This window comes from Ziziphus jujuba, chromosome 4 (assembly GCF_031755915.1).
Source record: "Ziziphus jujuba cultivar Dongzao chromosome 4, ASM3175591v1".
Taxonomy (NCBI): Eukaryota; Viridiplantae; Streptophyta; class Magnoliopsida; order Rosales; family Rhamnaceae; genus Ziziphus; species Ziziphus jujuba.
Window position 1 is genome coordinate 33,442,975 of NC_083382.1, and position 25,790 is coordinate 33,468,764.

Consider the following 25,790-nt stretch of genomic DNA (forward strand, 5'->3'; position numbering starts at 1 on the left):
CTGTAAAATATAAATATTTCATTTTTGTTTTTATCATAATGTTTACATATGATCTGTAAAATATATTTATATATTTTCGTTGGTCATAGAAATAACTATAACTTTATCATCTTCAGTAATCAACCTCTTTTTACTTTGATGTGGACAAAAATTGCACAGATTTTTTCCTAGAAAGGAACAGGAAATATATCCTATTTAACAACAATAGAATATTTGCTTAGATTGTTGTTTTGAGATTTATCATAAAATATCTGTTGAAACAAATAAAAATGTATTTCAACAAAAATGTAGAATACACATTTTTTAAATATTTTTAATGAAAATGTTATTCCATTTTTTTTTTTTTTTGGTGGTAATAGAATGTAAATGCATCTTAATTTATTATTTTTCCCTTTCGAAAATTTGACGAAAAGATAATTTAATCATTCACGCTCCCAAATATAAAGTCCAAAAATAATTAAAAGAAATAAAGCTTCATATCCTCCACGCGCTTTCCAGGACCGTGTCATTTAATAACCAACAGGAAAACGCCACGTCCGTTCCAAACCTCATGTGCCCATCAGTCCATCACATCATCAAGTTTAGAAATGAATCAGGAAATTTGAAATGTATTAAAGGGAAAAAAAAAAAAAGAAAAAACATGGTTTTGGGGTAAAGCGAGAAATAAAAAAAAAAAGATAAAAAGAAAAGGAGTGGCAAATTAGCAATCAAACAAAAGAGAGCCACCAACAAGAGAATCATAAAGGAAAAAGGCACATAGGGAAAAAAAAAAAAAAAGAAGTTAAAATTTAAAAATTAAAATTAAAGAAATAAAAACATTGGGTTCTCCACCCCCCCCCCCTCTCTCTCTCTCTCTCTCTCTCTCTCTGTCTGTGAGAGTATTTCGAAGAAGGCGAAATCTAGGGTTTGTGGAACTCTGGTGTTTGGGGAGCCAAATCCAAGCGATCTTGATCCGTAACACGGCGCGTATTGGAGGAGAACAAACAAGGAGTAAGGAGAAGGAACAGAGCTATGGATTCGGTCCCTTCCAATTCACATGGGAACCTTGACGAGCAGATTGCTCAGCTCATGCAGTGCAAGCCCTTGTCTGAACAAGAGGTACCTTCATTTTCTCCGTTGCCTTTCTTGTGATTTTTCGCTTTTGGAAATTTCTATTTTTGAATTGAGTTGGGGAATTTCGTGCTGATCTTTGGGGGTGTATTGTGATGGGTAAATGATTTTTCTTTTAATTTTTTTTTTTTTTTTTTGAAATGGTTTGGATCAGGTTTGATTTCTTAGTGTTTTAGCGGGCCAGATCGAAATTTTAAATGCGTAGTTTTGTTGTGGGATTGGGTCATGCCGGGTAGGGGTTGGTTTGTGATCTGTCGTTTTAGCTGAATTAGGGGCTTTGTAGGGGACCGATCTAGTCTTGTAATATGGTATAATCATGGGTTTCTTCATATATTTGTTGATGATTGTATGGGATCCGTTGAAGGTTCTGTTTCTCTTGCAGTTTGGTCTCGCACAGAATGTAGCTTGTATCCAGTGTTATGGTAGGATTAGTATACGAAACTAGTGTCCTTGAAATGGAAAGTCTACCTGACGTAAGGTATTTTTAATTTTTTTCTGCTGTCATCATTGGGATATTCTCCCTGTGCCAAGTAAGTATCCTGTTGGACTTTAAGTTCCTGGTGGTCTTTGTTAATCTAATTTTCTAGGAGTTGTACACCCCTAAAATCTTTTGATTAAGAAGAAGGCCCATTTTACAAATGATTGGCACATTGGATTTCTCAAGGGACTTAGAATTAGCTATGAACTGAGGTTTTGCTGCAAATGGTACTAGATGAAATCCAGTCGTAAAATTCTCAACCTCTTGGACCAGTGTCTCACGTTGATGCATATCAAGCAAATTCAAGCCCATCTTACAGTTTCAGGCACCCTTTCTGATTCTTATGCTGCAGCAAAGATCATTGCCTTTTGTGCAGCTCCTGACCGTAATAATTTATGTCATGCTCACCGACTCTTTTGTTGTCTGCCTTATCGGACCAACTACATCTGGAACATAATGATAAGGTCCTTTACTGAGAGAAATGAGCCCATCAGAGCTTTTTCTGTATACAACAAAATGCGTGAGAATAGTTTCTTACCTAACAACTACACCTTCTCTTTCCTCCTCAATGCCTGTGCCGATCTTTCGGACTTTCCATTGGGTTTGGTGATCCATGGCCAAGCCATCAGGTTGGGTTGGGAGTTGTATGACTTTGTTCTGAATGGATTGATCCACTTTTATGTTACTTATTTCTGCATGGGCTCAGCTCATAAGCTGTTTAATATGAGTGTAAACAGAGATGTTATCACATGGACCTCTTTAATTAATGGCTATGTCAAGTCGGGTCAGCTTTTGATTGCAAAGGAATTGTTTGATCAAATGCCAGAAAAGAATGCGGTTTCTTGGAGTACTATGGTTAATGGGTATGCACAAGTTGGGATGTTCAAAGAGGCTCTAGAACTTTTTAGTGACATGCAAACTTCTGGGATTGCGCCTAATCATGCTAGCATTGTTGGTGCACTAACTGCTTGTGCTTTTCTTGGTGCATTGGATCAAGGAAGGTGGATACATGCATATGCGGATAGAAATAACATGCAGTTAGATAGAGTATTGGGTACTGCTCTTGTTGACATGTATGCAAAGTGTGGCTGTATTGAAACTGCTCGTTGTGTATTTGATGTGATGTTGGATAGGGATGTTTTTGCTTTTACGGCTTTGATTTCAGGTCTAGCTAATCATGGTCAGAGTGCAAGTGCAATTGAGTTGTTTATCAGGATGCAAAGTGAAGGAGTTCTACCAAATGAAGTTACATTCATAGGTGTCTTGAGTGCTTGTGGTCGAATGGGGCTTGTGGATGAAGGATTGAGAATCTTTGAGAGCATGAGTACGGTTTATGGGATTGAGCCAGGGTTGCAGCACTACGGGTGTTTGGTGGATCTCCTGGGGAGAGTTGGAATGCTAGAAGAGGCAAAGAAGGTGGTAAGTCAGATGCCCATGGAACCTGACTCATACGTATTGGGCGCATTGCTCAATGCGTGTAGAGATCATGGAGATGTAAAATTTGGCCAAGAAATGGCTGATCGCTTGGCTGAGCAAGGACTAGACCACAGTGGGGTTCATGTTCTTCTTTCAAACATATATGCCTCTGCTGATCGATGGGATTATGTCACAATTGTAAGAAGGGGAATGGAAAAGAAGATGGTGACAAAGAAGCCAGGATGTAGTGTAATTGAAATTGATGGTGCGGTCTGTGAATTTGTTGCTGGAGACAGGTCACATGAGTGCATGGAGGAAATTGTTTTTTCATTGCTTTCCATCGACAAGCACTTGAAATCTTCTTGGCTTAGTGATGATGGTGATGACAAGATAATCGAATAAGTCAATTTGCAGATGATAGTTTTGTGCTCAAGTATTATTGAGAACAAAATGTTCTTGCATTAATGTTGATCTTTTGTATCAATTATCTGTTCAATCTATTTAAGCTGTGTTTCACTCTTGGTTTTTGTTCATTTTATTGGGCAAAAAGTTCTTGTTTTAAATTATTAAAATTAAGTAGAATGTGGAACATTTACATTTAGGATAAATTTCTTATAAGAGAGTTTGATTCTTGTATAGTTGATGTTATTGGCATCGTGTTTGTAGTACTATTCTAGTTCTGAATTGATTATTTATCTTGTTGGATTTGTGTTAGTGCTATACAATGTGGCTCTCATTGCCACTCATTGGGTTATTTTTATTTTATTTTATTCATAAAGTACGCGGATTGAGCAAGTGTGATACAGGAAGCCAATATTTTGTTTGATGTAGAATAGAACTGATGGTGGTGTTGTTGATTGGCATCAATCACAAATTAGAATTATAAAAAGAACGATGAACTGAAAGAAAAAGGGAGAAGTTGAAAAGCTATTTTGATTTCTCTTACTCGTTGTTTGTGAGTAAGGGATTTAAAGCAGATTGTAGGAAAATGAAAGGAGCCAGTGGCGAATCTAGAATTTTCACAGGTCATAAAAAGCCATTTCAATTAAAATCATCAACTTATATTATATGGAATTTCCTTTGAGGTTGAATATTCAATCTGGTACTCCTGTTTGATATTTTATAAGCAGTCTTTTCTGTATCTCTTTTTGGTTATTTCTCTCAAACGCTCGTTTAATTTTTAGAGAGCTTCTTTAAGAAGTTTGTTCTTTTAGCTTTAGGGATATGTTCAATTGTTAACTTTGTTTGTTTGTCAACGTAGGTAAGGGTTCTGTGTGAAAAGGCCAAGGAGATATTTATGGAGGAGAGCAATGTGCAAGTGTGTATGCTTTTTTATTTTTTATTTTCTTTTTATGTCCATTCCTACTTTTTTACACAAGTTTTTAGTTTATAATGATTTTGATGTGTCATATTTTGATAAATTTTTTTGATTGCAGCCTGTGAAAAGTCCTGTTACAATCTGTGGTGATATTCATGGGCAATTCCATGATCTTGCAGAGCTTTTTCGCATTGGAGGAAAGGTATCTGATTTGGTTGGGGCATTTTTTTCATTTTAGATTCTCCAATGGAATGCTAATTAGTGTCTCGTAGTAATTATTACTGTGTTTACTGGCATATTCTGCTTCAAGTGATGATAGCATTTATTCTTTAATTGGTCTTATAAATGGCAGCTATTGTGGTCACATTGCCGGCACCTGTGTTCTTTATGATCTTTTGTCAATTGACTCTTTCCCTAATGTTTATTTTTTACTTTTTTCTTTTAAAAAAATATTTGTTATCTGATCAGACATTCTGTCTTGGATTTTTAGTTTGTTCTGGTTTGTATGTATCGTGTCACTATTTTTATATTTCTCTTTATGGATGTGTTGAACATTCCTGTCACCTAACTTTTTAAAAGTTTTTTAAAAGTTATTTGTTAATTTATCTGATATAAAATGATCTTTATTGGTTATTAAGCTTGTGGTTTTTATGTCTCTTGTCACCGTTTTCTTTTTCTTCATGTATATGTTGAATATGCATGATTTATAAGTACCCTATTCATTTCTGGTTGCAATTTTGTTGTAGTGTCCAGATACAAATTATTTGTTCATGGGAGATTATGTTGATCGTGGCTATTATTCAGTTGAAACTGTAACTGTAAGTATGAGTTGCGCTTTCTTTATTTTTTTCATCAAGGTACTACTGTTATGTTTTCTTTTCCTCTTTGGCATTTAAAAGTGCTCAAGGAATCTCTGCAGAGTAGTATCTATAAATTGAGAGTATTTCTATATGAAACATAAATTATTTAACTTTTAGTGAGTTGGACTCAACATGAGCCTGGTTGTGCACTTAGTGGTCTGTTATCATCCCCGTAGAATGATCAGGATATTTAAGTTTAATGGATTTTATTTCATTTGTGCCTCCATTTGTATTCTCAGTTTAGTTTTCTGCATGAATGCTTACATTGCAATTGGTAAATGATGGTTATCAACTTGTTGAAATGATGGGATGGGGTTGAAAATGGTTGTAGTTGAGAAGAATCAGGATCAATGTAGTTGTCTTCATGGCATTGTTTGAGAAAGGTACTCTTGGGCATTGGCTTGAGGGGTGGGTGGTGGGTTGGGTTGACTTATCTTACATCTTTTTGATGCATATGTTACTGCAGGAGAAAAGATGAATGCAGATATATAAAAGATAGCTAGAACATATTTTAACTTTTAACTAGAGTGCTTTCTAAAATTAGTTTTTTTCCAGTTTATGTAATTTCCATTTTCAAGATACTTATTTCTTATGGCTTTGTTGCATCCAATCCATTTGAGTTTCACGGTTTCTTATGCTTTAACTTGAGTTGATTATTTATATGTTAATTGATTAATTCAGCTCCTGGTGGCCTTGAAAGTGCGTTACCCACAACGAATTACTATTCTTAGAGGAAATCATGAAAGCCGTCAGGTAAAATTTTGATCAAACACTTATGGATTTTCTTCTTATCTTTGTCTTGTTCTAGTCCTTTCTACTTTGATTTGATATGATTTTATATGCTAGTCTATTTATTTCTATTGAAATTTGTTGTGCTGAACTGCTGATTATGGCTCTTTTGTTTCTGCTTTGCAGATTACTCAAGTTTATGGGTTCTATGATGAGTGCCTTCGAAAGTGAGTTGCTTAGCACCTTCAGTTTCTAGGGGATTTGGTTTATATAGCATGTCACTTAGTATAAGATTCCGGTTTTTATTTTTTTATTTTTTATTTTTTATTTTTTATTTTTTTATTTTTTGCCTAATTGCAAATTGAAAATCTATGTAAAATGTTTTCTTTATTGTTTTCTAATTTTTTGGAGATTCTACAATTATATAGTGTTTATCAAGGTAAAAATGATTATTCTTCATGATTGCAATGCCTGATAAGGGTTCTGTTAGAGTCTTGTCACGTGTATTTTATTTACATGCTTGTAGTATTGCTAGATTAGAGTCAATAGTGCAACATCAAATGCAAAGGCTTAAAAGGAAAATTCTTTAAAGTCTCAAACTTTCCTGTGCACTGAAGTTTTCTACATGACTGGCTATTTTTTGTCGTTTGAAAAAATGTGGCAAATTTATAGATACACTTTTCCTTGTTGACCTCATCAAAAATTTTATTGAAGAAATGCGATTATTTTATTTGATAAAAAAAGTTCTTACATGTCGCATATGTTTAAATTATGGTGCAAAGTTCGTGTGATTATTTTCTTAAGATTTCGAGTGGTAGAAGATTGAGGGTGAAGGGGAAATACGGGATACTTTTATTGCTTAATTATTTTGTTTCCTGTACCTGCTTTGCCTATTTGATATAATTTTCATGAGTTTGTATCTACTTTGCAGGTATGGTAATGCCAATGTATGGAAGATTTTTACAGATTTGTTTGACTATTTTCCACTGACTGCATTGGTTAGTATTGTTATATATCATGGTTTCTGCTAATGTTAAATCTATTTTGCCTCACTCCTTTGGTTTTTAGAAGAAACAAAAACTGAAAAGTGAATCAGTAGCTTCTGTTGCTTTACTAAGCTCCTTTAGAAAAGCCTGTATGAATTCTTGCAATTTGAAGGGTTCAACCAATTACATGATTGACATCAAACATGTAATTGTTTTATGATTATTCTGCTGCTACAAAGTGACGCTCAAGGGTTATGGTTTAATTGATATTGGCAACTTAGATGATGGAGTCCGATTCTCTCAATGCTGGAAAATTTGTCTTTACAAGTTAATGTTTGGATCTTGATTTGGCAAGGTGATATTGTTTGCACTAACTTTTTATTTCCTTTTGTTTTTATAGGTTGAATCTGAGATATTTTGCCTGCATGGTGGACTGTCACCATCCATTGAAACACTTGATAACATACGTAATTTTGATCGTGTACAAGAGGTTCCTCATGAGGGTCCTATGTGTGACCTTTTATGGTCCGACCCAGATGATCGCTGTGGTTGGGGTATCTCTCCTAGGGGTGCTGGATATACATTTGGCCAGGTAGTATATTTTCTCTCTAAATGATTATGGACACTTTGTGGGGTGGTGGGTAAAGGCTAAAGTCATTTGTTTATTGTTCCCAATTTTCATGAAGCTTTGCTAGTATGTTTGTTTGGAAAACTGTTTTTACAGGACATATCTGAGCAGTTTAACCATACCAACAACTTGAAGCTGATTGCAAGAGCCCACCAGCTGGTTATGGAAGGATATAATTGGGGTCATGTAAGCATTTGCTCAATACTTGAGGCCCACTTTGGGATGATGGTTTTCCTTAGGGCGAGCGTTTGTCTGATTTGTTCTCCTTGTGACAGGAACAAAAAGTGGTCACCATATTTAGTGCACCCAATTATTGCTATCGATGTGGAAACATGGCATCTATCCTGGAAGTTGACGACTGCAAAGGCCATACATTCATTCAGGTAGGGTTCCGCTTCAGTCCTCTTTGAAACTCCTTGCCATGCGACACACATCCTAGCAACAAGGATTTGGAATAAAACGAAAAAGAGAAAAAAAAAAAAAAAGTACCAAGGAAACAAAAATTGCTTTTATATTGATGCTCTTCAGATGGGAGGTTCGTTGCTCTCAATTGTCTGGACAAAATTCCATGACAAGAGATTGAATGTGTTTTTATTTGTTGGTTTCAGTTTGAGCCAGCTCCAAGGAGGGGAGAGCCAGATGTTACCCGGAGAACACCTGATTACTTCTTATGATGCGAATGGTCGAGTAGTTACTGAAATCCCAGTGGCTAGGGTCGGCCCAACTTTATTTGTGGCCATAGGCGAGAGAAAAGAAAAGGGGGGCTTTTTAATTAAATTGTATTTTTATATAAATAATATTAATTAATGTATGTTTACAATATATTTTATTTAAATTTTTTTTTTTTGTTTGCTTTGCTCTTAATATAGTGAGGATGCTTGGCTTGAAAATGGCCCTTCTTTGCTTTTATATTTTCTTCAAATGAGTGTGGATTATAATTATTATTATTATTTTGTTTATGGAAGGGATCATTGATATTGAGGAGTAGAAGTTTAGAAGAATTTTATAGTTTGAAGAGGTGTTGAAAGAGATTGAGAAACAAACATTGAAAAAATGCCAAAAAATAAAAAAAAATACAAAAAAAAGAACCTGTGGACAATTTGACATTGAAAATTTTGAAAATTGGATTAAATTATTTATAGGAAAAAAAAAAAAAAAACTATCCATCAATGGGTTTATAAAATTATCAAAGCAATTGTAATTTTATGTTTGTCAAGACAGATTTTTAGATCCTCTATGCTTTTTTATGTTTTTTAAAAGACAAAAATCAAATAAAAATCCTATACGTGTCCCGGTTGGTCCTGGAAGAAACTTGAGAGCTTACCTCACTTGCATCGACTAGTTGATCGAATTAACTAATCTTAAAAGAAAATTGAATATCCATGGGCTGCTTCTTCTAAGTAACAGGAATTGTTGGTTTTGTGGGGCTTAAATTGTTTCCTCGTTAAGTTTGTGGTGTGTTTCTTGTATACATTTTTACCAGAACTAGAAGTGAAGTGACTTGGATTGCAAGGAATTACTCAAGAAAGTGGTAGAAATTTCATTCAATAAACACTGTCTGTGTACACTCTTTACAGAGGAGATCATATATATATATATATATATGATATATGTACGCATATACATAAATATATATATATATATATATTTATATGTCACCGTAAGTTTGGTGGGTGGTATGAGGAATGGAAGTAAACTGTGGTTGTTATTAAAAGCGCGCAGTAGAAGCAGATGCGGGTGATAGAGATCTGGAGTAAGCTGAAGGCAGCGTGAGAAGTTTCTTACTTCTTGGAACGTATGCTCGCTTTGTCAAGTTGTCATAGTCGTTATCCTCAATCGCATCCAATATTTTACGATATAACATCATCGCCGACCATACCTGCATGCATATCAATATCAATATCAATATCAATATCAATATCATCCGCATCATCATCTAACGTATTTATATCGAAATCTAACTTCATCCTCCAAATATCTATATTAGTTTACTCTATTTATTTATTTATTTTTTTGTTTGTCCGTTCACTTTTAGAAGCAAATGAAAGTGACTAATGGAGTTTCAAAAAGAGTTTCCATCCATGTCATTCTGATTGTCTTTTTGTATGCATATTCTAGCAACTCTAGTGATGATCGTTTTCTGGCTTTTGATGTGAACTTCGTGATTTTTTTTTAATTATTTTTTTTAAAAAAAATATGGTATATATAGTTGTATGTATATGTTTGCCCAGCAATTTACCGGCCAACGGCTGTCTTTGTCAAGCTGGGAAGCTCCTTCTTCTGCAAGGTCGAAATAGAATCTTGCTCTTGTTATCTGCTCTCTCATGAATTCTCTCCATCTATCACTGACTTTTCTTGAGAAAACATCCTTGTCGCAGAGCCCAAACTGTTGGAGCTCATCTTGGGGAAGATAAACTCTGCCTCTTATGGCACTGAAACAACAAGAAGAAAAAGCTTCATCAACCAATTAAGGGGATTACATATAATATTAATATTATATATATATATATATATATATAGAGAGAGAGAGAGAGAGAGAGCCAAAAAAAAAAAGAAAAAAAAAGAGACTTACTCCTCTCCCACATCTCTAAGAATGTTAGTGAGTTGGTTTCCAATTCCCAAGTAGAGTGCAGCATCATAAACACTTTGGGTGGGAATGAGAGATTGTGGTGAAATCCCCATTACGGGAACACTCATTAGGCCTACGGTTCCTGCCACGTAATAGCAGTAAAGATAAAGCTCTTTAAAATTCTCATACCGACTTTTTTTAATGTCCATTCTCATCCCCTCTATCATGTCCCTGAAAGGCTGCCCCACGTGGTCAAACAAACACAAAATATTATATCAATCTCTTATTCTTTATACAAATTGTAATTCAAATTCATGAAATTCTTTCTGTTCTGTTGGCCAACTTTTTTTATCAATGAACATGCCATGCAATTTGGTATATAGAAAAATAATATATTATTACCCTAATAGTTGGTTGGATATATGGTAATGGTAGTTTATGAGAGGACAAAGACAAACTTGGAATTTTATAATAAATGAGTTTCCACTTTAGCACTAAGGGAAAAAAAAGAACCAAATAAAAGTACCTTAATATCTAGAGGGAAGTTGAAAACAGTATCTGTGAGTGCAGCATCAAGCATGTCATAGGGACGTCCATCAAATATGTCATGAAGCCTCTCTTCCCATCTCTCAAGAACTTCGTAGCTCATGTGGACCGCATTTGGCCCATCAACCAGTTCGTCTGTCCTTCTACACCAAACTGCAATCATCAAAATGATTCAGGAACTTAACTAAATAAGACTTTTTACTTTTCTCAGAAAAAACCATTTTAGTGGCAGATTTATATTTTAAAGGAAGGATAGAACTTTAGTCTGTGTTAGGAGTTTAGGATCATCATGTAATTAAAGAAAGATCTATATTGCCCATATTGCAGGGATTATCTTACCATAAATTGCCCATATTGCTTTTTGTCTTTCTTCCGTCATCAATAACGTACCTGCACCAATAGTATACCAAACATATATAAAACCCATATAGATATGGACATGCAAATATTTTGGATTTTCAAAGTATAGCTGTCCTGTATTAGAGCAAAGATCATGGAGAGGACATTCACATATATATTTGGAAGAACAATAGTGATATCTTATTAAATTCATGAAATACTGATGTATATATATATATATGATTAGGATACACTATGTTGGCATAGATTCATATATATATATATATATATATAGAGAGAGAGAGAGAGAGTACCATTTTCTTTCCCACTAGATTTATTTAGTTCAAGGCAGTGTAAAAAACATTGGAAAAAGTAAATTGGAGGAGGATAAAGGGAAGTGAAGTAGCACCTAGATAAAAGGTCTTGGCATATTCTGCACAAATTTTCCTGCACCTTTCATATGCTTGTTCAAGAAAGCTAGGATGAAACCGTGGCTTTCTACAAACATCTTCCCTCATCAAAGGGTTATGGATTAGAGACTGCCTTTTCACAGTTTCTTGTATGTTAAAATAAGTAAGCGGTACGCCCTGTTTCGATAATTCTGGAAACACAAGACGGCTGCTTTGCTTGGGAGCTATGCTCACTTCAGCTCTTGTGCTTGTAATCTTATTAGAGTAGTACTTTTGACACACCAATTTACCACTTCCTTCTCTGATGCATGGCTTTGCTGCTACAGAAAATGTTGAACACATTGTTTATGTGTGAGCTTGGAAAGATTAAACTAATCAGGCTGCTAAAAGGTTTAATCTCCGTCTCTACAAAGAAAAGTGATTAAGGATTAAATAAGGATTCAAATGGAGTTTCCTCTCTTTCTCCATGCCTTTTTCTTTTGATTATCTTAATATAACAAGAGTTTTAGGCTTGTGTTATAGGTGGCCCACTAAACCAAGTGAATGTATGGTAAGAAAATAATATAAAGAAAAAAAAATGATTTGAGTGAGTGAGAGAATTGGAAAGTTCAATATTCCATTAATGATGGGGTTCATTTGATATGTTTGGCTTTTAATGGTTTAATAGGTTAAAATGTGGAAGATTAAGGAGGGTCTAATGAAGACGTGAAAAGCTTAAGAAACATAAAAAGCATTGTTTTGGTAGGAGGGAATAACGGCAACTACGAAGATGCTGGTTTTGTCTTGCTGCAACTTCTGTCTTCTTCTGCATGCTTGGCTTCAGCATCTTTCTCATCTTTGATACCTCTTGCCTTATGTCTTCCTTCATTTTTTTTAATAAAAAAATTTAATGTTTTGCTTCCTCAATTCAGATCTTACTTGTTCCCACTGTTTTCCCAATGCAATTTTAATTTTTATAATATGGTTCTTGTTCTTGTATGGAAGGGATGCTGAGTTGGTGCTACCAAATCGAAAAATTATTCATAGCTCAGAGCATTTTCAATAGAGATGTCGATTGTGAAATTAGACATACCATATAAGCATGGACAGTGTTTTAAGAAAATTAATCTCAAAATTATTTTTTAATGGTAATGTCTAAAATAAATGTCAAGTTAATATGATCTAAAGATTGTCTTGAATTAAAAAGAATAAATAAATTACAACAAAACATGAATTTTTCTACTTTATAATTTTCTTAGCAAGCCACACACATACAACTCACTGCTTTAACCCAGCCATATATAGGTAAAACTTAAAACGGTGAAACTCAAAACGGTAAAACTGTACATAATGAAAGGAGAAATAGGTATGGTGAATCAATAATTTCTTTCTCTCTCTTTCTCTCTCTCTCTCTCTCTCTCTCTCTCTCTCTCTGTATATATACATATAGAAAAGGCAAATTGGAAATTTTATTGATGTTAGCCATTAGAAAAGAAAGTTGGGGTCTCTACAGAACCATCCAACGTATTGGAAGGTGATAATGATAAAAGGAAAAAGGGATCGTAATGGCTTATAGGTGGGTTTATTGGAAGAGGATGATGGTACTATACACTTTTTGATTGGTTGGAGTCTCTACAGAACTATACAAAGCTGGAGTCTCTGCATAACTATACAAAGTAAATTGATAGTTGCCAAAAATATGATATTTTGATAGTGATTTTTTAATTTACTAGTGATTATTACAGTAACATTAGTCAAATCCATTAAATATATCAAGTATTCCTTTAAAAAAAAAAAAAAAAAGGTGTGAATGTTCGACAAGGAAAAATTACAAGCTATTTTGTCTTCAAATTGACCGTTTCTTCTTCTTCTTCTTCTTATTATTATTATTATCAGAGTGTTGGAAGTGCAAAGAAAACACCAAAAATAAATAAAATAAAATAAAATAAATAATAAAAAAATAAAAAAATAAAAAGGAGAAGAAGAAGAAGAAGAAGAAGAAAGGCACCAATTACTTAAAGGTATGGATTGTATGTATAAATGTTCTGTTTGAATGTATGTATACAGCTGGGTGTCTACTCCCGAGGATCTCACAAATTTTCCACCTCTCTCACCCATAATTAGTGGGAAATCGAGAAAATGTTACTTGTTTATCTTTAGACCCATTGTCACAGGCTTAAATGCTGCCAATACAACAGCAAATTTACATGCAAGAAATCCCACCATCCCAAAAATTAGATCTTTTCCTGTGAACACCATAGGGAGATCTCCTGACCCATACTTAATTGTGAATAAAACAAAGCCAATTGCCAATGCAACGCTAGACAGTGGGCCTTTATATCCTCCAAACATCTGATCAGTTGCTCCTGTGTTCTGGGAACCTGATGCTGTAGCTGGTAATTCATCAACAGATCTTTGCAATAGCAGCAGATACAAGAAGCCGCTGATCCCACCAACTAAAAATGCAAAACCAGCATTTTCCCCGGCTGAAAAAGATGAAGCTGAGGTGCCAATAAAGATCAAGATGGTATCATAAAGTAGCAAAGAAAACTTAAGATTAGCATATTCTCTCATGCTTTCCTCATTTGATATCCCTGGGCTTCCAAGTAAAGTTGATCCAGAAAGGCTTTCGCTGAACAAGGTGGATGGATCAACTCCAGATAACGTGGTTACAAAACTAGGTCTAAGTTCTACCATGGAATTATTACTTCCCTCCCCAAGCAGGATATCCTCAGCTTCGAACTCATATTTGAAACTGACATACTCAAGTTCACCTCCAGCTTTCTCTTTCACTGAAGTTTGGCTCCGGCTGATAACAGTCAAGCTGATGCTTCCTAATCTCCACTGGCCTGACCTTAGAAAGTTTTGAGAAAAAATTTAGAATGGTTTAATCACGGGTCATATGCAAGTGAGGTTGGTTTGAAAGTTCAGAGTCAATCCTTGAGCAACTCAATTAAAGTTGTATATGCAAATCTGATAAGGGCGGTCTCAGTTTAACATAGGCAGCCCTTTGGATATGAACTTGAGCAAATAAATAATGCATGAATGGATATCTATGGATTAAATTAAGATCTCTCGTTTGTAACTAAATATTCAAAGCAATAGCATATTGCAACTAAATTTTTATAACAGACTGACCTGATTCAAGACCGATCCAAAGAGCTTCAACTTTTCCAAGTTTAGGTCCCTCAAAAGTGAACACATCTACAGAACCTCTTTGAAAATGGAGTATGCCATTATGCGACTCTGAAAAATAATCTGTAACCAAACTTGCAGATATTCTCTGTAATATAGAATCTCCATTTTGGTTTATCAAGCATAGGAGAATTCCAGAATTCAAGTTAGTCAGATTGGAACCAAAGATATTGCTAGTGCCCAACTTCACCATATACAAAGACCGAGACCCATCATCATCAGCATCCCAAAAGGATGTGAAAACCTTTCTGGCTGAGGTATCTGTGCGGAGTTTCACTTCTGTGGCTGGCAAAATGCGTGAAGGCTTTGCATAATCCTGAAAATCTGTGATATTAACAAGATTTTTATTAGTTTACCGGAATATTGAAGGATTGAAGAATGATCGAATCTAATGGCAAAAGCTTTTTGAAAAAAATATTTTGGATTCAACAACAATTTATATAGACTCATAAAGGGGCACTCAATCCACCTGCCTCATAACGGAAAAGAAGTACTTGGCATCAGGGTAGTGAGCAAAGATACAAGAAACAGTCCAAAATCGCTAGAAACAAGAAGAAATCTGTGGCCTCCATAGAAAAGACAACCAAAAAGGCCAAAACTTTAAATGAAATGCATTCTGATATACCATTTTGGGTTTTGTTTTCTAACATTTTCTTAATCGACAGCCCTTACTATTATGATAAAAGGAGGTATTTTAGCCAAAGTCCCAGACTTGCGGGGTGTAATTAGACAGCTGGAAAATAAGAAAGTTGCAAACTGTTCTTCTAAAGGAGGTATTTTCAGCCAAAGTGTCAGACTTGCGGAGTCTGTAGTTAGACAGCTGGAAAATTAGAAAGTCGCAAGATTGTTCTTTTAATAGTATTTGACTATAAAATTCCAGGATTTTCTCATGGTTCAGAAACCCAATATATAGCAAAAAAGTGAAAAAAGGGAGTGAGTGGGTGTACCTTGGAATTCGAATTGTTTGCAATGAATCAGAGGAAGGGGAAGACAACCCGTATTTGAACCAAACTTTCTGATGTGATATGCGGTCTCTGGCTTTCCCTTTCTTCTTCCCAAGAAGCTCTGACGTGTTGCAGAGATTGGATGCCTCAGTGGAACCGACTCCATCGCTGCAAATTCAGAAACTTGCACAAGACGGTTCATACATCAAGGAAATCACAATTCTATAATATGTAAAATCTTTGTAGTGTTTATTTACATTCCAACGAGGCGTTTGTAGTCCAACGGTTAGGATAATTGCCTTCCAAGCAATAGACCCGGGTTCGACTCCCGGCAAACGCAATTATTATTATTACTTTTTTTTTTAAATATTTCCTACGCCAGCTATTTTCGACCTTATAGTTGTTTTTCCCCACAGAATTCTTAAAGTCGTTTCTCACCACAAAATTATTAAGTTGGAAAGTAAATTTTTTTAATTTTAAAATGCAACAATTAATTCACTCTTTGAGTTTATCAAAAGGGGCCAAAAAAAAGAAAAAAAAAGAAAGGAATTTCCATTAGATGTTCCGTAGCTTATCCATGTTCTACAGCAGCTTATCCTTCTACGATAATAATAAAATATTATATAATTGAAAAGGGGCCAAAAAAGAAAAGGGGCCAAAAAAGAAAAAAAAAAAAGTGATAATGGTTTGCACGCAACAGTGACTAGTTTTGAGGAGCGTTAGGCTTTGTGTCAACTTGGTCACACTTATTAGGTATAGATTGATCGAGATTCTAGTTGATAAATATCAACAAACTAATCTGAAAACTTCATTTAAATCCATAATAAAGAAAAGAGCGAGCTAGCATAGCGACTAGACTAGCGAGGCTCAGAACCTAGAAGAAGCAGAAGAAGAGAAGCTAGAAGAGAACAATCCACCCGCCCTGCAAACTTGCTCTTCTGCTTCTTCTTCTTCAAAATCACAAACCATGCCTGATCCTCATGCTCATCGTCGTGATGATGATCATGGTCATGGTCAGGACCTCCCCATCACAACCACCAAAACCACATCCACCACAGCCACCAGGAAGAAGTTATCGCTGATCCCTCTCATCTTCCTCATCTACTTCGAAGTGGCTGGCGGACCCTACGGCGAAGAGCCATCCGTCCTAGCCGCCGGGCCCCTCTTGGCCATCCTTGGTTTCCTCATCTTCCCTTTCATATGGAGTGTCCCAGAAGCCTTGGTCACCGCCGAACTGGCCACGACATTCCCTGGAAACGGGGGTTTCGTGATATGGGCAGAGCGAGCCTTTGGTCCATTCTGGGGATCCCTAATGGGTAGTTGGAAATTCCTGAGTGGGGTCATCAACATCGCCTCCTATCCTGCTCTTTGCATCGACTATATGGACAAGATTGTCCCTGTTTTTCAATCCGGTTGGCCTCGCTATGTTGCAGTCACTGTTCTCACTCTGCTTCTTTCTTTTCTCAACTACACCGGTTTGACCATCGTCGGCTATGCTGCTGTTGTCCTTGCCATCATCTCTCTTTCACCTTTCATTGTCATGACTCTGATTGCCATTCCCAAGATTCATCCCCACCGTTGGATCAGCTTGGGCCAGAAGGGGATGAAGCATGATTGGAACTTGTTCGCCAACACCCTTTTCTGGAACTTGAACTTCTGGGACAATGTCAGCACTTTGGCTGGAGAAGTCGAGAAACCCCAGAAGACTTTCCCTCTGGCTCTTTTTGTGGCCGTGATTTTCACTTGCTCCGCTTATGCGGTACCGCTTATCGCTGTCACTGGGTCCGTCTCTGTGGACCAGAACAGATGGCAAAATGGGTTCCACGCAGAGGCTGCGCAAATCATCGCTGGCAAATGGTTGAAGGTGTGGATTGAAGTTGGCGCCGTGTTATCGGTAATTGGGCTGTTTGAAGCCCAGTTAAGCAGCTGTTCTTACCAGCTTCTTGGCATGGCTAATTTGGGTATTCTGCCAGAGTTCTTTTCGGTTCGGTCCAAATGGTTCCACACCCCATGGCTTGGGATTCTGCTTTCCACTTGCATTGCTCTGGCAGTTTCCTTCATGAATTTCACGGATATAATTTCGTCTGTGAATTTCTTGTACAGTCTGGGGATGTTGCTGGAATTCTCATCCTTTATTTGGCTGAGAAGAAAGTTTCCTACTTTGAAGAGGCCCTACAGAGTCCCCATGGGGATTCCAGGTTTGATAGTAATGTGCTTAGTTCCGTCTGGGTTTTTGATATTTGTGATGGCTGTTAGCTCTAAGGAGGTCTACTTGGTCAGTGGATTGATGACTGCGGGTGCAATTCTGTGGTACTTCTTTATGAATTTTTGCAGGTCAAAGAACTTGTTTAAGTTCAGCAAAGATCACCAAATTGAAGAGCAATGACTACTAAACTAAAACTACGAGTCTTTGTAGCAACATTTATAATTGTGATCAACTTTGATTTTTCTTTTTCTTCTTGTTATTGTTATTCCTTTTCTTGGCTTTGAGATTAGAAGAATGTGCAGGTCAGGGCTGGAGACCCACAATTAGATGTTGTTTGTACTCCACTATCCATGTGTACATACTTCATGATTTCAAAGAATTAGTTGAAGTAGTTAATTATCTATTCTGATTTCTGTTTCATTGCTTTCTTTTTGAAGAAAATAAAAAAATGAGGTTAGAATTAATTGGTAACACATCTTAATTATCACTACGTATTGGGATAATACTATAATCAAATAGGGGGTTGATACGAACCTAGGACGACCTGCTCCTAAACCCGTATTATATTAGCGCGGATCTTAATTAAGTTCAAGTTCTAATGGATTGAACCTCAACCCCTAACCAACCTGTGGTTAGAAACCTTGGTATATTGTAAACGCCACAATAGGGGATGGAAAACCTATTGATAAGTCAAGCTAAAACAACCAATTCTCTAATGTTGTTTTAGGTGTTCTCAGAGAACAAAAAGATAATTAATCTCACAAATATTTTCTTAATCAAATCCAAGTTGTTTTCTTATTGATAACTAAGCCTTTAAATAGGTTACAAAGCCACGAAATAAAACCCTAGAACATAAAGAAAAACAGCCACCACACATAAAGAAACCTAGTTGGTTGAAACTATACTTCCTTTCCTAATCTAAGTTTGATTAATTAATTCCTTTATATTAAATTAGGAATTAATTAATTTACAATGGAAAGAATAAAATAAAAACCTTCCTGAAGTTATTTTTCCTGAAAATAAAAACCAAAAAGTAATGGTAGTTTCCTAAAACAAAAAGTAAAAACAAATTAGGAAACTAAAAATGCTAGCCTTTTTGATCAAGTTGACTTTGATCAATCTTTGACCTCTTTGAGCTTCAAATCAGCTTCTAGATGCTTTTTAGGATGCCAAATAAGCTGAATATGAAGTCCCACACGTTGCCCATGCTTGGAAAAATAAGAAAAGACTAATACAGTAAAGCCAGCAAGCAATACAGCAAATTCGGCCAAATTGTTGATGCTGTCCGTACAAGCCCTTTTTGATTGCATTTGAGGCTGCTTTAACTTGATTCCATGACCTCTTAGGCATATGTATTGAACCCATAAAGCATTGGAACCATTTCATGCTTCCCGGACTCCAAAAATGTACCAAAACCGTCACCCGGGTCCGTATCGGCTTCCACCACTTGGATGCTTTGAATAGGCTTTGTATCTTCAAGTATGGACAAGCTCTGTTGAGATTGATTACCCCCTGTATAAATACTCCCAGGTTGTCCTTAAATCTCTTAATTTGAGCTCTTGTGATTGGCCTAGTCTTCATCCGTGTCAAGTCAGCACCACAGCGGGTTATCGGTAGAGAGGGCTCGGACGGAATCACATCATTCCCCTCCTCTTGAAAAGGATTTGTCCTCAAATCAAGATCATCACCTGCAGCAAAAGGAGTTAAATCAGCAACATTAAATGCAGCACTCATGTTATACTCACCCGGTAAATCAAGCTTGTAGGCATTCTTGTTATTCGGCTCCAAAACTTGAAAAAGTCCATCCATAGGCAGCATGAGCTTTGACTTTCTTTGTTTAGGAAACCTTTCCTTTCGTAAGTGCAACCAAGCCAATTCTCCTGGGTCAAACACTATTACAACAAAATCTAGAAATACATGCTCATTATGGTAAAAATTACACTTTTTAAAATTAGCAAACAATATTTCCCAAATTTTCAAATTGCCACTAAGTAAAGCTCTCAACAATGCAGATAAAGTTCTATGCAATAAAGACATCTTTAAATAAGTATCTTTAAAATTCATGGTCAGCAATGATTTCTTATTCATAATTACTTTATTAACATCACCAAAGCTAAGATAAAAATTTATATTCTTCCTTTCTTGTCTTCCTTTTCCTTTCTCACTCAATGCCATCTCATCTTCCTCACTCTCGGCTTTTGCACCAAATTTTTCACTCTTGGTTTTATTAAAATCTTTCCACACAACCTGAGTATTAGAAGACTTACCTTGGATAGAAAGCTCACCTTTTCCCTCTTGATTGGATGGTAGTCCACTTGGAATTTCATTTGGGAAGACATCTCCAAATTCCTTCAAAAGAGAAATCATTGAACTTCGCAATTCAAGTTCTTCAATATTAGTTTGATCATTAAAATAATTTTCTTTATAAATCATGACCAGCAAAGGTTTCTTACACTCAATAACCTTATTAATATCCCCTAAACTTAAATAAAAGTTGCTACTTGACCTTTCTTTTCTTTCTTTTTCTTTTTCTCTCTCGGATTGGCACAAACCTTTGGATTTCCCTTCCTTCTCCAAGCTCTCGGGTTTGCCACTTTCTTTCCCCTCTCTTTTGGTTTTTCCTTGATCTTTCCACTCAATATGAGTCTTATAAACCTTACCTTGATCAGCAACCTCAATCTTACCTCCTTGAAAGGATGGTGAAGCCGTTGGTGCCATACTTGCTTTTTCCTTGAGCTTTTCGGCTTCTCTCCTTTGTTGCATTTGTAATTGGTCTTTGTAAACCTCTTTAGGAGATAATGGTTCCAGCTTGATCTTCTTCCCTTTAAACTTGAAAACAATACTATTTTCTCGACCAAAATGAGTAGCATCTTTATCAAATTTCCATGGCCTACCTAATAGTATATGTCCAGCAATCATTTGTACAATATCACATAAAACTACATCCTCATATCTACCTATATTAAATTTTACTTTGGCTTGTTTGTTTACTTTCATCTCACCACTATCATTAAGCCATTGTAATCTATAAGGTTCTGGATGTTTAATAGTTATTAAGCCTAATTTATCAACTACAATGTTACTAATTACATTTGTACAACTTTCACTATCAATAATCATACTACAAATCTTACTTTGAATTTCACATCGGGTGTGGAAGATGTTCTCTCTTTGAATTTCATCCTCATCTTTGTATGCAGCAAGTACTCTCCTAGAAAGCAAGTTTAATTCAGCATTGGATGCTTGCAAGGTTTCGGGTTCATCCTCCAAGTCCTCCTCCTCTTACTTGGCTTCATCCTCACTTTCTTCACTTTCTGATTCTAGCTCGTCATTGCCCTTTAACACCATGATTCTTCTATTCGGGCATTGGCTATCAATGTGTCCTCCTCCCTGGCACTTAAAACACACAACATCATGAGTTCTAGAAGGTTTAGGATCTAATTTTACCTCATTCTTTGGTGCTTGGACAGATTCGGTTCTAGTCTCCTTCCTTGGCCAATTTGAACTTTCTTCTTTGACTTTCAGCTTTGGCTTGCTTTCATAGATGGGATTGTTCCTCCAGCCACTAGAATTGGACCTTCCACTATTGGAAACACCTCCAAACCATGATCTTACACCCCTCCTCTTGAATTGATGCTCTAATTTAATAGCCACATGCAACATCTCCTCCAATTCCACATATTGTTGCAATTCTAGTTGATTGGCTATTTCACGATTCAAACCACCAAGAAACCTTGCCATGGTTGCTTCCCTATCTTCATTCAAGTTCAATCTCATCATAAGCATCTCCATCTCGTTGTAATAATCCTCCACGGATCCATGTCCTTGAGATAAAGATTGAAGTCTTTGATGCAGCAACCTATGATAGTGTGATGGTACGAATCGCTTCCTCATGGCTCCTTTCATTTGTCGCCATGTAGTAATCAAGTCATCACCAACTCTCCTTCGGGTGTTTTGCTCATTGGTCCACCATTGGAGTGCATAATGGCCAAACTCCATTGCTGCCAATTTCACCTTCTTAGCCTCTGAATAATTATGGCGGTCAAATATCATCTCCATCTTTTCTTCCCACTCCAAATATGCTTCGGGGTCACTTTTTCCCATGAATGGTGGGATGTTGATCCTGATGTTGCTAAGATTGCCATCTGTTTCTTCCCTCCTATATCTTCCATGGCCAGTTCTCTCTTGGACAGCAAAGGTTTCGTCCATGCCTTCCCTAAAGTCTCCACCGAATGGCTTCTCATCGAATTCCTCTCTGCATCTCTCGCGACCTCCTCGTCCTCGGTCTCGTCCTCCATGGAATTCTTGCCTATTTCTTATGTTTGGAATTCCTTGAGAACCTTCTAGCCTTCCCATCCTTTGATTCACATGCTCAACTTGAGCACTAACCCGCTGTATTGACTCCAAAACAGCTCTCATATCCACTTGGTCTCCACTCCCGATAGCTCGGGCATCGCCATGGAATGCTACGGACTCCTCCTCATTGATCCTCAAGGGTGGATCCCCTATTCTTATTCTAGAATCTGCCATGTTAGTAAAATACTGCAAAAATAAAATAAATCCTCACAATATTCACTCCCTCACGTGTTTCACTCAAACAAGCTCTCGACACTCGTGTTTGCATACTAGTTTCGACTTTTTCCCTCTTTTAAGCTCACACACTCTTGCCTTTTTCCACTCAATGAGTTATCTCAAAGTTCTAATTAAAACATCCACAAAACAGCAATTAGATCACTAGTATGTTTTAATTAAACTTATCAACAAACAGTAAGCAAAAAGTAGGCAATGCCGAAAGAATCCAACAAATCTTAATTTTTCGGCTTTCGAGACAAGAAAACACAAAATAATGGGAAAACGTTGGAATTTTTGAAAACTGCACCAGATGGTAGTAGATTATGAGTTCAAGAATAAAATTCCAGAAAAAGAAATTCAAATACGAACAAGAATCAAAGAGAACAAAAATATAGAATAGTTGTTGGTTGTTGTTCTTGTAATTCAAGTTTTGTATCAATTCCTTTATCTAATTTTAATCCAAATAATTTAAGCACCCAAAATCCAAATATCCAGCAGCAACAATAATTCTCCAGCAACTCAAATATTGAATAAATAATAAAAAAAAAACCAGCAGCTCCAACAAATTTCCAGCAAACAAATCAAACTCCAACAAACCGAAATATTTTTTCTTCTTTTTTTTTTTTTTTATTCGGCTTTACCTCTTTTTTTTTTTTTTTTTTTTTTTTCACTCACAGAACATAAACAACTGCAGTAGCAAGAATAATTACCAAAATTGCAATTCCAACTCCAAAACAAACACCAAACCCGTGACCTCCAAATAAACACAAATGTGCAATTTTTTTTTTTAAATGTTGCCGCAATCTGTTTTTTTTTTTTAATTTTTTTTATAAATATATGAATGCAAATATTTAAGACTAAAACAGCAAAGAAAAGTCAACAAAAACCAAAATTAACAAGAACAGTGATGAAGAACAACCAACAGGCTAAGAAGCAAAAATACGATAAAACTAGGAGACCTATTTCAACTAGGAATGAATTTTTTTTTTTTTTTTTTTTAAGATGCAGAACGTGTATGGGATGGATGTAACCTTAACCTAATGCTGAAATTGCAGAATAACACAAAACAAATAAAACAAATAAGGATAGATCAAACCTGAACAAAATTTAGCTCTGATACCAAATGATACGAACCTAGGACGACCTGCTCCTAAACCCGTATTATATTAGCCCGGATCTTAATTAAGTTCAAGTTCTAATGGATTGGACCTCAACCCCTAACCAACCTGTGGTTAGAAACCTTGGTATATTGTAGACGCCACAATAGGGGATGGAAAACCTATTGATAAGTCAAGCTAAAACAACCAATTCTCTAATGGTGTTTTAGGTGTTCTCAAAGAACAAAGAGATAATTAATCTCACAAATATTTTCTTAAGCAAATCCAAGTTGTTTTCTTATTGATAACTAAGCCTTTAAATAGGCTACAAAGCCACGAAATAAAACCCTAGAACATAAAGAAAACCAGCCACCACACATAAAAAAACCTAGTTGCTTGAAACTATACTTCCTTTCCTAATCTAAGTTTGATTAATTAATTCCTTTATATTAAATTAGGAATTAATTAATTTACAATGGAAAGAATAAAATAAAAACCTTCCTAAAGTTATTTTTCCTGAAAATAAAAACCAAAAAGTAATGGTAGTTTCCTAAAACAAAAAGTAAAAACAAATTAGGAAACTAAAAATGCTAGCCTTTTTGATCAAGTTGACTTTGATCAATCTTTGACCTCTTTGAGCTTCAAATCAGCTTCTAGATGCTTTTTAGGATGCCAAATAAGCTGAATATGAAGTCCCACACGTTGCCCATGCTTGGAAAAATAAGAAAAGGCTAATACAGTAAAGCCAGCAAGCAATACAGCAAATTCGGCCAAATTGTTGATGCTGTCCGTACAAGCCCTTTTTGATTGCATTTGAGGCTGCTTTAACTTGATTCCATGACCTCTTAGGCATATGTATTGAACCCATAAAGCATTGGAACCATTTCATGCTTCCCGGACTCCAAAAATGTACCAAAACCGTCACCCGGGTCCGTATCGGCTTCCACCACTTGGATGCTTTGAATAGGCTTTGTATCTTCAAGTATGGACAAGCTCTGTTGAGATTGATTACCCCCTGTATAAATACTCCCAGGTTGTCCTTAAATCTCTTAATTTGAGCTCTTGTAATTGGCCTAGTCTTCATCCGTGTCGAGTCAGCACCACAGCGGGTTATCGGTAGAGAGGGTTCGGACGGAATCACATCAGGGGTGATATCTATTTTCGTTGGATTGGTTTGAGATTTAGATAAATATATATTATACATATGTATTTATACTTTGGAATCTGTATATGGAATTTTAACAAAGTTTTTTTTTTTTTTTTGGGTAATATTGACAAAGTTTTATTTGTTTATTAGAATTTTTGACAAATAGTGGTCAATTTTAGTTATTTATTTTTTGCTTCAAGATAAAACTTTTTTTAATTATTATTTATGCAAGGTCGACATCATACTTTTAATCAATTAATTGAAGTACTAAAAACCTTATAAGATGAAAAGTTGAATCCAAGTCATATGATTCTGAAATATTAAAGCCCTAAATTAATTTTTTGATAACTGCTAGAGTAAAAATAGTAAGAAACTTTTGCAGACTCTAGTTGTGGGGTTTTTAGCCACATAACACTTGAAAAGAAGGATGAAAAAGATAAAACCCAAAGCTGTTTTCAGCAGGACTTAAGCTCAACACAGGCAATTCAATATCAAACGCACTACAGATTTTTCCTTAAATGCGTATCAGAAGATGGATTTGAATTCTTTAAGGTACAATCAATTAGTGAATTCCGTCTTTTAGACTGTGATTTTATTCGAAGGAAAGGAAATTCGGCATTTGAATATTGCAGCCCCAAAAAAAAAAAAAAAAAAAGGAAAAAACTTTTGGCTCAATAACTTTTTGATTGTTTAATAATTTATGATTTTATTCATATATAACACGTGTAATATCTTCCAGCATAAATAACACGTGTAAGATCATATAGAGAAGAGAAAATAATAAGGAAAACTTACAATCGACAGTATTATCCTCAGAAATTATAATTGTATCTATATGAAAAAACAAAAAAAACAAAAAAAAACTGAAAAATTATTTGAATGTTTTCCAATTCCTACTGCCTGCAATATGGGAAGATGTTTAACAATTTAATATTTATCCTATGTAATAAGAAACTGCAATCAACATTTCTGATTGGCCATTCTGTTTTGACATATATATATATATATATATATTATAATATAGAAAAAATAGTATAATTTATTAAAACAAATTTTTAAAAAAGTAATTTTAAGAGCTAGCCAAAAAAATTATTATTATTATTATTATTAATATTATTACTTTTTTTTTGGCTGCAAATTATTATTATTATTATTATTATTGTATAGAAGAGAAAGATAATAACCACGTGATGAAAATACTGCAGAATTATTTTACTTCTCATTTGGCTTCCGAAAGTCAGCAGAATTATTGGTTGGTCCT

General features: G+C 35.5%; 5 protein-coding genes and 1 non-coding gene across 6 annotated transcripts; 4 read left to right on the forward strand and 2 right to left on the reverse strand.

The window, feature by feature from the left end:
- Window positions 1-830: 830 nt before the first annotated feature.
- On the forward strand, window positions 831-8,360 carry LOC107415067 (serine/threonine-protein phosphatase PP2A catalytic subunit). The gene is made up of 11 exons (XM_016023339.4): window positions 831-1,098; window positions 4,266-4,322; window positions 4,441-4,524; window positions 5,069-5,140; window positions 5,864-5,935; window positions 6,098-6,138; window positions 6,843-6,909; window positions 7,298-7,489; window positions 7,622-7,711; window positions 7,801-7,908; window positions 8,134-8,360. Exons 1-11 carry the CDS (start codon window positions 1,012-1,014, stop codon window positions 8,197-8,199), a joined length of 936 nt encoding a protein of 311 aa, XP_015878825.1. The 5' UTR covers window positions 831-1,011; the 3' UTR covers window positions 8,200-8,360.
- Window positions 1,105-3,758, forward strand: LOC132799220 (pentatricopeptide repeat-containing protein At5g66520-like). The gene has a single exon (XM_060816328.1). It carries the CDS (start codon window positions 1,823-1,825, stop codon window positions 3,404-3,406), a length of 1,584 nt encoding a protein of 527 aa, XP_060672311.1. The 5' UTR covers window positions 1,105-1,822; the 3' UTR covers window positions 3,407-3,758.
- Window positions 8,361-8,943: 583 nt separating the features above from the next.
- On the reverse strand, window positions 8,944-12,438 carry LOC107415066 (phytoene synthase 2, chloroplastic). The gene is made up of 6 exons (XM_016023338.3): window positions 11,389-12,438; window positions 10,980-11,030; window positions 10,621-10,793; window positions 10,098-10,333; window positions 9,765-9,957; window positions 8,944-9,404 (listed from the first exon to the last, which is right to left on the reverse strand). Exons 1-6 carry the CDS (start codon window positions 11,729-11,731, stop codon window positions 9,234-9,236), a joined length of 1,167 nt encoding a protein of 388 aa, XP_015878824.1. The 5' UTR covers window positions 11,732-12,438; the 3' UTR covers window positions 8,944-9,233.
- Window positions 12,439-13,379: 941 nt separating this feature from the next.
- LOC107415030 (uncharacterized) lies at window positions 13,380-15,823 on the reverse strand. Its single transcript, XM_016023284.4, has 3 exons — window positions 15,511-15,823; window positions 14,507-14,887; window positions 13,380-14,217 (listed from the first exon to the last, which is right to left on the reverse strand). The coding sequence occupies exons 1-3, from the start codon at window positions 15,707-15,709 to the stop codon at window positions 13,511-13,513; spliced, it is 1,287 nt and encodes a 428-aa protein (XP_015878770.2). The 5' UTR covers window positions 15,710-15,823; the 3' UTR covers window positions 13,380-13,510.
- On the forward strand, window positions 15,776-15,847 carry TRNAG-UCC (transfer RNA glycine (anticodon UCC)). Its single transcript has one exon. It is a non-coding gene; the product is annotated as a tRNA-Gly (tRNA).
- A 330-nt stretch (window positions 15,848-16,177) lies between these two features.
- On the forward strand, window positions 16,178-18,116 carry LOC107415013 (probable polyamine transporter At3g13620). Its single transcript, XM_048472386.2, has one exon. It carries the CDS (start codon window positions 16,475-16,477, stop codon window positions 17,891-17,893), a length of 1,419 nt encoding a protein of 472 aa, XP_048328343.2. The 5' UTR covers window positions 16,178-16,474; the 3' UTR covers window positions 17,894-18,116.
- The last annotated feature ends 7,674 nt before the right edge of the window (window positions 18,117-25,790 follow it).

Excerpts from the sequence above, each read along its gene's own strand:
- LOC132799220 (XM_060816328.1), top strand. The coding sequence starts at position 1,823 with ATGAAATCCAGTCGTAAAATTCTCAACCTCTTGGACCAGTGTCTCACG.
- LOC107415067 (XM_016023339.4), top strand. The coding sequence starts at position 1,012 with ATGGATTCGGTCCCTTCCAATTCACATGGGAACCTTGACGAGCAGATT. Across the intron at positions 5,141-5,863 it reads ATTCAGTTGAAACTGTAACT|CTCCTGGTGGCCTTGAAAGT; the intron begins GTAAGTATGAGT and ends TGATTAATTCAG. Across the intron at positions 6,139-6,842 it reads TATGATGAGTGCCTTCGAAA|GTATGGTAATGCCAATGTAT; the intron begins GTGAGTTGCTTA and ends TCTACTTTGCAG.
- LOC107415066 (XM_016023338.3), bottom strand. The coding sequence starts at position 11,731 with ATGTGTTCAACATTTTCTGTAGCAGCAAAGCCATGCATCAGAGAAGGA. Across the intron at positions 11,031-11,388 it reads TGCCAAGACCTTTTATCTAG|GTACGTTATTGATGACGGAA; the intron begins GTGCTACTTCAC and ends CTATTGGTGCAG. Across the intron at positions 9,958-10,097 it reads CTTAGAGATGTGGGAGAGGA|TGCCATAAGAGGCAGAGTTT; the intron begins GTAAGTCTCTTT and ends TTGTTGTTTCAG.
- LOC107415013 (XM_048472386.2), top strand. The coding sequence starts at position 16,475 with ATGCCTGATCCTCATGCTCATCGTCGTGATGATGATCATGGTCATGGT.
- LOC107415030 (XM_016023284.4), bottom strand. The coding sequence starts at position 15,709 with ATGAACCGTCTTGTGCAAGTTTCTGAATTTGCAGCGATGGAGTCGGTT. Across the intron at positions 14,888-15,510 it reads CAAACAATTCGAATTCCAAG|ATTTTCAGGATTATGCAAAG; the intron begins GTACACCCACTC and ends TTAATATCACAG. Across the intron at positions 14,218-14,506 it reads TTGGATCGGTCTTGAATCAG|GCCAGTGGAGATTAGGAAGC; the intron begins GTCAGTCTGTTA and ends TTCTAAGGTCAG.